This window comes from Calonectris borealis, chromosome 1, assembly GCF_964195595.1.
Source record: "Calonectris borealis chromosome 1, bCalBor7.hap1.2, whole genome shotgun sequence".
Classification (NCBI taxonomy): Eukaryota; Metazoa; Chordata; class Aves; order Procellariiformes; family Procellariidae; genus Calonectris; species Calonectris borealis.
The window spans coordinates 89,501,965-89,515,118 of record NC_134312.1 but is presented as its reverse complement, the minus strand read 5'-3'; the positions used below and the strand labels follow the sequence as shown (position 1 = coordinate 89,515,118).

The 13,154-nt window shown below is 56.1% G+C and overlaps 1 protein-coding gene across 1 annotated transcript in view; it reads right to left on the bottom strand.

Annotated features, from left to right (window-relative positions):
* Nucleotides 1-1,349: 1,349 nt before the first annotated feature.
* Nucleotides 1,350-13,154, bottom strand: part of LOC142089675 (leucine-rich repeat-containing protein 58-like) — a 57,567-nt gene continuing 45,762 nt past the window's right edge. The window contains exons 5-11 of the mRNA XM_075166433.1: nucleotides 11,931-12,066; nucleotides 10,962-11,072; nucleotides 9,812-9,937; nucleotides 9,108-9,203; nucleotides 6,065-6,301; nucleotides 4,037-4,195; nucleotides 1,350-3,421 (exon numbers count right to left, since the gene is read on the bottom strand). Coding sequence (XP_075022534.1) covers nucleotides 2,240-3,421; nucleotides 4,037-4,195; nucleotides 6,065-6,301; nucleotides 9,108-9,203; nucleotides 9,812-9,937; nucleotides 10,962-11,072; nucleotides 11,931-12,066 — 2,047 coding nt within the window. The 3' untranslated portion in view covers nucleotides 1,350-2,239. The remainder of the gene's footprint in view (nucleotides 3,422-4,036; nucleotides 4,196-6,064; nucleotides 6,302-9,107; nucleotides 9,204-9,811; nucleotides 9,938-10,961; nucleotides 11,073-11,930; nucleotides 12,067-13,154) is intronic.

Genomic DNA, 13,154 nt, shown 5'->3' with positions numbered 1-13,154 from the left:
TGATCATCTCCTATGACCATGCTGCAATATTTCCTAGCCCCAGGGCAAAGTGCTACCCTAAACATGCTTTGGGCTGGGGAAAAATCAGCCCCAATTTGGAAAAGTGGCTTTGCCCCATATTTAACAGGGTCCCTAGAGTGTCCCAGCCACTCCCTGTCCCACCCGTTGTCCCAGCGTGGGGATGCCATGGAATGCGCCGCGTGGGGCACTTGAGGTTTGCTGGCGCACCCGGCGTGGCAGCAGCAGCCCCTGCTGCGAGCGCTGCAAAACTGCAGCCGGCTTTTCCCCAGCCCCGGGGCGGGGAGGGAGGGAGCCACCCGAGCCCCACCTCCAGCGACCCCCCGGGCTCCCCCGGCCTCGCCCCGGGAGAGGGCAGCCAGAGGCCCCCGCCCGGGGCTGTGCAGCCCGGGGGTCTCCCCGCCGGCATCCCGGCTCCGCAGACGCGCTCCGGGCCTGTCGAATAAATTGATGGTTATAAATAAAACACCGGCCGCTGCATGCTCGCAGGGTGCTCCTGCTCCCCTGGGGCCAGGCCGTACAGCGCTTTCTGGCTCTACACGAGCTCCCTGCGGCTTCGGTGTGGCACAGCCTGGATTCGGATGATAAAAACCGCTTTTTGGGGGTGCCCAATAGAGTGATGTGGAGTGGCACGCTGCTGCATCCCTTTCTACCCACCTCCTGCTTGTTCAGCATTCCTCCACGCCAGCAAGGGCTTCTCTGGCAGCCTTCCTCTCAGGAGATGTTCCACACTCGCGCCCCGTCTGGGCTTCTCTGCCTCCAGCCCCCCGCTGCTGATTTGCCCCGCAGCGGTAGGAGACACCCAGTCAATGCATTTCACCCAGGCTAGAGCCAGTGAAGTGCTCAGACAGCTGTGAAAGAAAAACCGAAGGAAACTGGTTTCTGCTAGCTAAAGGTGACAAAAAACAATTGGGATCACCTTCTGGGGTGTTTCCATTTTAGGAGCGGAGAGGGGCTGTGGGAATATCGTTCCCCGTAAGATTATCGGCTTTGGTGATTTGCCCTAGAAATTCAGCAAGCTTGGAAAACCGTGGCGGCAATGGGGAAAAAAGGTGACACAGGTGAAGTCCCTGGTGAGGGATTTCACCATTGTAAAGGATAACAGAGAGGGCACTACTAATGTACAGTTTGGGTTTGGGATTCCTCTGTCACCCGCCCTTTTAACAAAGCCTTTCTCTAGGGGGATTTTTAACGCACTGGGCACCAGGTCTTAGCACTCCTGACTTCTCCGTGGAGGCAACGACACGCTGAAATGCCTTCACAAAAAAGCAGGCACACTGGATTTACTGTTCTTGATATTTCTAAGATAAAAATTAAACAGACCGTATTAATTTAAACAAACCTCATTCCAGACTATGTTGTCCATACAAAGGCATACAGAATGGCACAAGCCCCAGAAAAACAAGGCAAAAAAAGAAAAGAGAAACCTTTTCAGATCCTCTTTTACAATTGCTAGCTTGTCCTTCTCTTCGGCTCTGACCCAAGTCTCACTTATGACCATGCAACTGAACTACACAAAATGCAAAGACACCTCCAGGGATGTCACCTTTGGACTCCATTTTCTCACTCAGATGCTACCAAAAAAAAACTGCCCCGAAAGTCTCCGGCGCGCACCCCGCTCCAAGGTCCTTGCTTTGCTGAGGGAGCAGCGTGCCCCAGGCGAGCGGCAGCCTGCAAGCGCTCCTGGTGTCCGGCTGTCTCCCATCTCCAGCTGGGTGTGATGCTGGTGGAAGGCTCGTTAGCCTCGGGGAAGGAGTCCTCTGTATGTCTGTCTGTCTGCTGTGTGCAACAAGCCACACGTTTCCGAGATGCGGTGCTGCTCCCCGCCAGTGCGAATCACCCAGCGCCTGCAGGGAAAGCCCTCTAAGATGATGAAGTTTGGGTTCTTGCAGGCCACCCAGCCCCAGTCTTTCCACTGCTGTCACTGGGATGGACAGATGTGCCAGGTATCTGCGGGGTGCAAGCAGCTGCCTGGAGCAGTCGGGACAAAACCACTGCCACCTCCCCAAATGCTGCCAACCACCTCTCAGCCAAACACAAGTCACCGCTGACCAGGCTGGGACTACAACAGCAACCCAGAGCGGGGCAAGATTTATTCCCGACCCCCAGATGCCGGAGCAAGACGCATCCCTCGGAGGGACGTGTGGCTTTAGCATCGCTGAAAACACGCAGTGTTTTGGGGGCGGGAGGGCACTTGCCTTTGGGGCAGGGGTGCTCCCAGTCACACAAAGGTGGGCTTCAGATCTTCTTTGAAATTCACCACAGGCTGGGGCCCACCATGGTGCTCTGTCCGGTGGCCCGTGCAGCTGCTGGGCTCTGTGTCCGTGTCCGTGCTACTGCTGCCCAGGGAGCCGCGCGGGCTCTGGAAGCAGACCTCGCAGCAGGGCCGGTGGCAGCCATGAAACATCTCCTCAGAGCTGCTGCTGCTGGAGTCGGAGTCCGGGTAATAGTACAGCGAGCGCAGGGAGGGCTCAGCAGGTCCCCTTGGGGCGCCCTGCCGCCGCCGCTGCTCCCGCAGGATGCACGGGGAAGCGCCCTGGGACTCCAGCCATCCTGGCCATCCCTCTGGCTGGCAGCAGACCTCCCCAGGGATGGCTGGAGGGGACGGTGCTGGCGGGTGAAGGAGCCCTTCGCCAGCCATCTCCCCTTCCCTCCCCAGGGAGATACGTGCCGAGTCCCCACGACCCCAGCCGCCCACCTCCTTCACCCTGCGGCTGGCACGAGGGGACACATGTCCAGGGAAGTGAGTGGAGGCGGGGGGCACCGGGATCCTCCGCCGCCGCCTCGCCAGGTAGGGGCTGAGGGGCGTGTGGATGCCTGGGTAGCCCTCCTGGGCCCCCCACGTTCCTCCCTGCTCGCCCTGGGGGCCCTGGCTGCCATGTGGGGGCCCCCCAGGTAAGGCCGGGCTGTAGGTTTTGCCATCCAGGCTCAGCTCTTGCAAGATTTCCCGCAGCTTCTCGCTGCTCACGTAGCTGACTTTGGGGGACGACTCCCAGGCCACGCCAGCTGCGATGTCCTGGCCCGGCAGCTGCTCCGGAGGCTGCCCCTGCCCCGCAGGCGTCCCGTGCTTCCAGGCATCTTTCAAGCCACACTCAAGGCCATCTCCCATGTCAAAAAGCAGCGTCCGAGAGCAAACAGGCTCGTGGCTCACAGGTTTCTGGAGGTCCTGAGCATCGCTGCAAAGAGCCGGTGTGCCCAGCACGCGGGGAGGCTGCCACCCATCCCGCTCCGGATCCGGGGGGCAGCAGTCCCCCGGTGCATCCCCACACTGCCCCGCACCCCGGGTGCAGGGAGCCGCCGGCGGCGCGCAGGGGTCGCAGCCGCTCTCGGCAGACATCAGCCTCATCAGCTTCTCCTTGGCGCTGCTCACTTGCTCCTGCAGGCTTTCGATCACGGCGTTTTTCTGCATCAAACGAATAAGCCTGTCAAGCGCGGGGCGGGAGCAGGGCACAAAACCACTGCCGATTTGGAAGCAGGCACTGCCAGGAAACGACTTGCCCCTCTCCGCACGGGAGAGGTGCTCTGAGGCAGCGCAGTGGCAGGTTTGCAGGTTTGGCCTGCAAGAGCCACACTGGCAGCGGGTGTGACCTCTTCCTCCCCTGGAGACCCCCAGAGCCCCCCAGATGCAGGTTTGGGAAGGGGGGCACTGGGGCAGGCAGCTCTCCGAGCCGGGGTGCTGGCGAGAGAGCAGGAGGCTGGGGGCTTTCCTGAGAGAGAGAGCACCTCCCCTCTAAATTAACCGTGTTTGACTGGGCTGTGGGAACCAGGCTCTGAATGCTCTTCTCCCTACGTGTTTTTTTTGAAACCCTCTAGATTATGCCTAAATTTTGGCGCTTTGGGGTGCAGAGTGATGTGACAAAAGAAAGCAGCTCTTCCCCTTAGGAGGGAAGAGGCCGGAGGGGGAGCGCCAGTGCGGGCCGGGGCGTAAAGAAGGGCTCCCCACCCTGCAAAACCTTCACCCCCCAAAAGGGAAGGGGAGCAGCCGGCACAGCCGAGGGGGGCCGGCAGAGCCCCGTACCTCGGTGAGCAGCCGCTTCATGGAGTTTTTCTCCCCTATCAGCTGGTAGAGCTGCTCCTCGCTGTACACCGAGCGGCAGCTCCTGCTCGGGCTGGTGAAATATTTTGCCATGTGGCTCACGGTTTGGCTTTCTTCTTCAAAGGCTTTCCACTGCTTGAGCTGGGGAGTAGAAGAGGGCGTTATCGGCGCGGTACGCACAGCCCCTGCCGACGCGGCGGGAGGCAGGCGCAGCTCCAGCGCGAAGGAGACAAAGGGACGGAGAGGGGGAGACAAAGGCAGGGTGTGACGGAGGAGCAGAGATGGGTGGCGAGAGACGGCTGGGCGAGGGGCTGCGGTGTCACTTGGAGCCTCCCACCCACCTGAGCCCTACCCTGGCCCCGGCTCCAGCTTTTAACACAGAGAGGGTCGGTGCCTGCCTGCGCTGCAACCTCTAAGCGTGCTGTAAAAGCCCCCTCCCTCTTCTTCCCCTCCCTGACTCCGTGACAGACAAAGAGAGTGTCACGCACGCCTCCTTATCCCTGAATCACCGGTGACAAGCTGAAAAAGAGCAACGCTTAGTATCCGTTTTCTCGTTCAGTGTCTGTGTGGAAGCCTTGCGCAGACCAGCTCCAGCTGCTCATTGATCTCGGATGAGCAATAGAAGAGCAAGCCCATTAGGAAAAACAAGTTGATGAATTAAAAGATCCAAGTTAAATAAAATGTTCAAGGCCCCCAGGCTACCACAGAAAAAATGGTACAGGCAGAGTGCAAGTACGTAAGCTCCTCCGCCCGCACCCCGAGAGACCTCGCACTTGGCAGAGCATCGCCAGCAGGCTTGGTGCTTGTCAGAGGAGGTTTGGATCCTGCTCCCATGGGCTGGTCATCTAGTGAGTTGGGATTCTGCAGTTATACTGCATCGACGGAGGTAGGAAGGAACCTCTGGAGATCATCTAGTCCAACCACCCTACTCACACAAGGTGAGCTGGAGCTCGCTGCCCAGGACCGTGTCCAGCTGGGTCTTGAATATCTCCAAGCATGGAAACTCCACAAGCTTTCCGGGCAACCTGCTCCACTGCTTTACAACTTCCACAGAAAAAAAATCCAACCCTTTTTCTGATGGTTGTTTACACAGAATTTCCTGTGTTTCAGTTTGTGCCCATTGTCCCCTGTCCTGTCAGCAGACACCACCAAGAAGGGCCTGGCTGCCCCCTCCCTACTCCGCCCCCATAGGTATTTATGTACATTGGTGAGATCCCCCGAGCCCTCTCTTGCACAGATCTGCTCTTTCTTCAGCTTCACCTCTTCCTCCCTTTCTCACCTCATTTCCGTGAGCCCAAACATCCCTCCAAACATAACACTGAGTAAACAACTGTTTCCTCTCCCTGTAACAATGGGAGCATTTTTCCCACTAACGTCGTGGCCAGGCACACCAGGCTGCTCCTGGAGGACACGGGAAGCAGAAGAGCCTCGCCTTGCCACAAAAGGCTTCCTCAAAACATCTCCGCGTCCTCCCCCTCGCTTGCGGCAAAGCCCAGCTTCCTCCTCCGAGAGCGCAGAGGAGGACAGCCTCCCCTGGGGACCGCCGGCAGCCACGAAGCCTCTAAGCCCGGTGCGGCCATCTGCATTGCTGGAGCCCACCTCCATCCCTGCCGTGGGCAGAAACCCTTGATGGGAGCGGACGTGTGGGGTATGGGAGAGGACAACTAGCATGAAGGACCGATCCCACCACCCACGTGGAGGAGGAGGAGGAGGGCAGCAGCCGCCTCGCCTCCACACATGCCCTCTCTGTGTGGCTGCCACCCACAGCACGCTCTTGCAGGAGGGTTTCCGAGCCGCAGGTCTGCAACGCGCCTACACTCCTTGGAGACTCCCAGGACTTGCTTGGGGAAGCAGAGCCAGTGGGGCTTGGAGGATGAACTCCGCAGGTGAGCCCGAACATTTGGGGAAAGAAGCAGGAAAATAAGTGCTTTGGCCCACATGGCTGCTGTTGCTAAACTCCAAAAATGTGCCTGTTTCCAGCCAGGTGGCGGGACAGAGGTGGCAGCATACCTGTGGCACAAAGATGAAGCAGTTGATCGTGGTTGTACATACAAAGATGCCTCCAGAGGTAAAACCAAACAGCAAGTTGTGCCAAGCGCGGAAGAAACGGTGAACTAAGCAGACAGTGCTGGCAGCCAGGAAAACGAGGTTGACCCCGACGATGAGCGTCAAGGACTGGTTGACTGGTGGGGAGCTGACGTTGTCGGTCAGACCGGCCAAGTAGGTCCCATACAGCAGGAGGATACTCTGGAAGCAGAAAAAAGAGGTTTCCACAGTGTGGAAAATTACAGCCTGACGGTGTCAACCCCCACCTCGTACCAAGCCCAGTGAGCTCAGATACACTCAGCGCAATCCTAATTAATGCTCTTTGATCTATAATGCAGACCTTCAGCGTGCAGTGGTGATGCCGCAGCAAACGCCCGGCACGCTGCTGCAGGTCAGAAGTGGGGCTGGGGAAGGAAGGCAGGAGCGAAGGCGCTGGCAGGCTATGGGGGTCCCGACCGAGGGGCGCGAGGAGCTGAGGGTCAGGTCGGCAGGCGATGCAGGGCATCGGGAGAGGCAAGACATGAAAACCTCCCCTTGGGCAGCCTGGAGTGGGAGCAGCAAAGACAGACAGACAAGAGACGGAGGTCCCTGCGGGGATGCAGCGGCGGGGTGCCATCAAGGAGCAACGACATACCTCTGAAGGAGCAGGAAGGAGATTCAGAAGGACATTCAGATGAAAAAAGCATGGCAGAAGAAGCGGAAGTTTAGACTGGAGGGAAGAGGAGGTACTTGGCGCCTCTTTAAATAGAAATCCAGGAAACTACCAGGTGCAATTCTTCTCCCTTCCCGTCGCCGTTTCCTGCCCGACTCTAGCAGCGGGGAAAGGGGCTAGAGAAGTGCTCTGCACACAGAGGCCCTCCCGCCCCGGAGCAGATCGGTTGTTTCAGAGCAGGCTTCCTCACCGTGCTGCCCCTCAAGTGTCCCACACATGCATCTTTCCAGTGTGCTTAGGATTAAACTACCCAGCAGGCTGAATCCCTCCTTCCCTAGGGCACACTGGCAAGAAACACCAAGAATTTTTTGCCCACCTCTGTAGCACCAGGCATGATCTGTCTTCAGGATCATTTGGAAATACCATCTAACAAAGTCCCTGCTCCTGCAAGGACCCAGAATTCTGGGAACACGACTCCTACATTATTCCCCTGCTACCCAGTAAGTGCAACGGTCAGCCTTTTACTAAGAGACATTAAATTGTTATTTGGGCATCAAGAAGTGCTTTGTGACCTGTGGTGCAGATGTGCTGTAGACCCTTCTGGACCCCTCCATGCTGTGGCCGCTTGATGACCGTTGAAGGCCACTGCCAGGGTTGGGGTCTGGAGGGACACTCTTACAGGCAAGAGAAGTTCACGTCCAAGGTCTTTGGTGAGACTCCCAACTTCAGAGCACCATGAATTTTCAAGGCAGGGTTATAATAGTGGGACCTGCCTCACTCGGAATCAGGCTGATGCCCGACCCTGCTTCGTAGGATCTGCACTGGATCATAACCATGTTGGGGGACCTCCAAACACCTGGCCCAAAGGCAAGCCAACTCTTAATCCCTGAGCAAGAAAAAAGCCAGCACCAAAGTCCCATTTAAAATTCCTATAGTCTATCTGGGACACAGACAACAGCACTGCCGTCTGGTAAACTAGGACTTTCAGTAAGCACAGGACTAAGTTTTTTGTTTGTTTGTTAGTTTGCTTTAATCTTGAGCAGAGGACTTTGCTCCTAATTCCAGGCATGTCCTTGGCAAGTCATTTCTGTTCGTTGCTCTGTGCCAGTGAAGCCAGGATAATACACTGAGCTGCTTCACAAAGGGCTGAGCACATTAACGCCGTGGAAGATAAGAAGTGCTACGTACACGCAGGGATAGAGCCTACTCTCACATTACTGTAAATCCAGATTAACTCCAGAGAAGCGACTAAAGAAATAACTCCATGACCTCCAGTAGGTAGATAGGATCAGGGTCAGGTTCAATGCAACGCTAACGAAGAGTACCTGGGACTGGTAATGGGGATGTTTTATTCCAAAAAGCAGTTTGTAGGAGCTGTAGGCAAAAGCATGACCTGCCTAAACCCTAATACAAACTGCAGACAAAATCAGAAGTGGAGACACAGCACTGAAAGCCCAGGGAATGCCTGCAATCCCTAGCAGCAAAGGACTTTTAAGGATGGGCTAGGCTAATGTCCTTAAAATAGGGAGGAGAAGGACTTGGCCGTGTCGTGAGGTCTCTTCCTGCTCTTTTTCCTACGATTTTGGGTAGATGGTCAATGAGTACTACATTACAGTGAGTCAGAAAGGAACTGCCTGTACTGCACGCAGAGATGGAGCCATTCCCAAAGAAAGGCTGTGATCTCACAAGCTTCATCAACATCAGCTTTCTGAAATGCGTCCAGCCTCTGCCAACCCAGAGACACATGAGACCACAGATAATTACAGCGATAATTATACCTACATAGTTACATCAGTATAACTAACTCTTCTGAAATAAGAAGGGCCACGTGCAAAGCTACGCCAGTGAAAGTGCACCTCAGCGGTATAATTAAGCTGATACACATCCTGTAAGGGTAGGCACCAAGCACTTGTCATCAGCACCTCCCTGATTTGGAGTCAGAGGACTCGGGCTGAGCTGCAAAGTGCATCAGCATGGTGGATGGTCATCTGAGGCTTTATGGAAAAAGTGTGCTTTAGAAAACAGCGAGGCACGAGTTTTAAGAAGGGAGATAGATGAGGCGTGGGGGGTTGCAGGGAGAGAACTAGAGAGACAGTATGTGCACGGTGTACGGAAAAGAGATGGTGAGGCGGGGAAAAAGTGGCTAACAGGGCTTTTACAAGGGAATGCAAGAAAACATCAAGATGGGAAGGACTGGAGATGGGAGGGCTTTCAAGATGAACAGGAGTAGCTGGAATTTGCAATAGGCATGTCGCTTGGGAGGGCAGCGAAACTACAAATGCTGCTAAACAGTTTAGGCTGCGAGACTGGGAGGAGGTGAGATACAACGCAAGAATCAATAAAGAGGTTACCTACCTTAAACCCTAAAATGAGAACGAGCCAAAGATCGGAATAAAGAGATGCACAGGACTGCACCCGGCTCACTGAGCAGGTCATGCCTTTCTCTGTCGCCTAGGAGGCAAGCGGAAGGCAGAAGTGAAGGCTGCTGCCCGGGAGCAGGCACAGACCGATGGGCAGACAGGTCTACGCATTTGAGCAGGTCTCCTGACGGTTGGACACGATGATCTTAGAGGTCTTTTCCAACCTTAATGATTCTATGATTCCTCTGTAAATTCCTAAAAGGAAAGGCCAAAGCTGGTGCTGCCAGGGGCAGAGGGTTAAAGCAAGGAAGATTTTGGCACTCCGCTGCCAACAGGGCCAGTTAAACCTTCCTCTAAAGCATCTGCAGATGCCACGGACCTCTCCTGTGTCACCCAGGTGACCTGCACGGGCTGGTGAAGATCATCCACCAGACCCCACTGCCTGGCAAACCAAAGCCCTGCAACCAGCTATTCCTTGCCAGGTTTGGGTGCACAGACCTGGAAATTTTGCAGCGGAACCTCATCTCTGTAATAGGCCAGATATAAACCCAAGCCAGAGTGCCCAGAAGGCCTTCTAGCTTGTTTTTCTTTCTATTTTTTTAAACAGCACCTCCAAACGCCTGACCACCCACCAACTTTGTCCACAGGGATCGGACAGGACACGGCGCAACACTCCACCACCCCTCCTCATCCCTTTACCCGCAGTGAGACGCTGAGGCTTCGGAAACACTGGACCGGATCAGAGAATACCCACGTCAAGAGCAACACGGCGTCCGCCAGCACCAACACTGCCACCATCGCTAGCAACTGGAGGTCTTTGATAATCTGCAAACACGCAAGAAGTAAGCATTACCGTGGGGGCCAAATGGACACCAATAACCTCTGTCTCCTGGGTCTCTTTCTGGTTGTTTCTTCCAAGGAACATGTCTATCCTAAATACTTCCCCCAGACTGGAGTCCAGCAGCTCACCTACATCCGAGTCGGTCACAGGATCTCTGTCTCCAGCTCCCAAACTCTTGGAGACCTAATTGGGCTTGGGGCCAGGTATAAACCCTCCCCGATGGTGGAGCTAGCTGGTAAATGCTATGATAGAAAACAGCTCGTCCAAAACAAGAGTATCATCCCTTATGGCCATATCACAAGCAGAGAAAAAGAGGGTGAACAAAAAAAAAGCTGGTAGGATTATAATTTTGCAAGTTTAACACAAATCCCGGTGCCTCAGGAATGGGAGTCCTTGCTGGTACCTGGTTCCCCTGCAAACCCTCTCGTCTCACCTTTCTTCTGAGAGCTACTTTTTTCGCCATTGGAAAGTGGCTGCTGAAAGCTGTAAGTGCACCATTATATGCACAAATTTATATAGGTAGCTCCCATTTCCCTCCCAGCTGCTGTATCCCCTTCCTTCAGTGCTGCAGAGGAGCTCCCTCCCTCCCTTCAAGAGGAGATCAGATGCATCTGGGGGCATCATCAGATGCCCTTGAGGATACCTGGCTTATTTTCATCCCACAAAAACAATCAGCCCAGACCTGGACACAAACACCGGTGTGTCACGTAGTGAAGGCACATGCCCGATGTAAAATGAGAACAAGACTGCTTGGTAATGGGGCTGGGACTCCGCTGGGGACAGGCAGCCTGGAGGGTGCCCGCTTGCCTGTAGAGTGGAAAAGCTCCTGCCTCATTGCGCAGGAATAAATGAGGAGCCCGTGCCCAGCTAGGTGTGAAAGCAGACCTGCGATTGTGGCACCCATCCCTGTCACGTGCCGTTTTTATCTGCTATCCTGCACCGGTTTGGGACTTGCTAGTGTTCACCCCACTTGGGGACTTTGCCTCCCCCCGGGTGCCGTGTACTCACCACCCGCTTGTCCGGCACCCGCTGGGTGAACACCTTGTAGAGCCGCCAGCTTTTCCCCACGACGGGGCCGAACACCAGCGAGGTCCCCACACAGAGCAGGCAGAGCCGCACCTGCCGGGGGGCAGAGCGAGGGGGCTGAAGGGGCAGCCGCGGGGATCGCAGGGACACCCCACGCCCTCCCACCCAGGGATGCGATAAAGATGGGTGGGGATGTGTCTATGGGCTTCTGGCTTTTGGAGGGCCATAGCGGATACTAGAAAGCTGACCGCAGGGTGAAATAAATTAAAGGGCGTGTATTCCTCTGCAGGCATGCCTGCTGCCTGCCTTTTCCTCCCTACCCCGACAGGCTCTTGTCAGAGGAGCAGGGAGAGGCAGGCAGCTTGCGAGCGGCAGGGGCACAGAGGGTCCCAGCACCAATAAATCACTCACTGGCACCTCCGTTAATTATCCTCAGCCCGGCGGCTGAGCAGGACGGCAGGCTGTGCTCTCTCCCACGTCCCACTCTCCCACCCAGGTGCGTGCCCAGTCCCCGGTCTGGCAGGGCGGCTGCCCCAGGTCAGGACACGGGGGTTCATCACACAGGTCAGCGTTTTGATGACGATCTGCTCTGCAGCCAAAAAACTCGCCTGCAACCTTGTGGCACCTGTGCCACGTGGGGCAGCGGCTGTGCGGAGGATCCCATCTCCCTTCAGGCTCCCCTCTCCCTGCTGCACTTTTCCAAGCTGAGCAGCCTGCCTGCCTGCTCTCCCCTGGGGACTGCTCTGGCTGTGGTCTGCACAAACAGCGAAGGCCGTTCAGACGGAAAGCATCTGGTTGCGTTTTGTGTATGTGGAAACCACAGCCCGGCCGAATGCGCCCAGCAGCGAGGTGGTGACAGGCTGCAGCTAAGAGACAGCACGTACAAACATGCATGTACATGCACGCGTGTGCACGTGTGAAGGCACCCGTCCCAGCAAACCCCCTGCTCACCTGAATAAGCTTTTCCACCCAGTCTCCGGACGGCAGGCTCTGCTCCTGAATCCCAAAGAGGTAAGCACTAGTGTAAGTCAAGCCACTGCCCAGCAGGGTCACAATGTTCAGATTAGGGCTGGACATCTTCACGATCCTCCAGGAAACAAAGCAGGGAAGGCGGTGACAGTTACTGAGCATCATGACCTGGCAGCACAGGGGCAAGGTCCCCTTACAGGGATGATGATGGCCATAAGGAATGCTGACACACTGTCCCCCCCAGCCCCTGCTGTTCACAGCTCCTCCAAAAGCCCAGCCACTGCTCCATGGTGCATACCCCATCCTCTCCCCTGTATTGCTGGAGTGCTTCACTACCCTTAAAGTATTCATTTTGCCCTACCCTGACACTCCTGTGGGACAGCAAGATCCCTTCTCCTCAAAACGGGTGGGTAGCAGGCTTGCCCCATGGCACCTCTACTCCCTGCATGGATCTGCACCACAGAAAAGCATCCCTGAGGCAGCTTCAGCCAGCGTCTTCATGGACAAAACTGTGGGAAGCCATCGGCTCTTAGCAGCAAAGCAGACAGGGTCACCACAGCCGGGTCTCTCTGCTACCAGTGCCCATGCCAGGCACGCAAAGCCACACGTCCCCGCAGCGGCACAGAGCCAGGGGAAGCAATGCCCCACGGTCACGCAGATGGCACACAGCACAGCACCCAGCTCAGCCCCCCAGGTTCAAGGCCAATATCTTCCTCCACTGTCCTCTGCTGTAAAGGGGCAGAAGTGGAAAACCTCACCAACGCATCCCAGGGTGACTGTCCCCAGCAGTAAGTTTTGGGTACAGCAGCTACAAATGCCTCCAGGAACAGGCTCTCCCCACTGCTCCCTCCTTTGAGGAGATACCTCCACCCTCAGCACAGTCTCAACTTCAGGAAGCTGCCAGCAACGTTCAGGTTACAGCTTCCCCTCTGTAATTTCATCCCATCACTCATGCTCCTGTAACTGTATTCAGGGAGGGAGAATCAACCCACCGATCTCTCCCGACCTCTCACCCTTCTCCAGCAGGCCCGTCAAGCGAAAGCCATCCCCCCGTGTAGCTCCGTCCCTTCGACCTGCTGCTAAGTCATTGCATTTCTCTACCCTTGAGCTCCTTCCTGGCTTGCCGCCTTGCAGACGCAGAGCCTGGAATTCAACCTGGCTCTCTCCCTCCCTACCTTCCCCGCCATGCCTCAGTCCCTGGGGAAA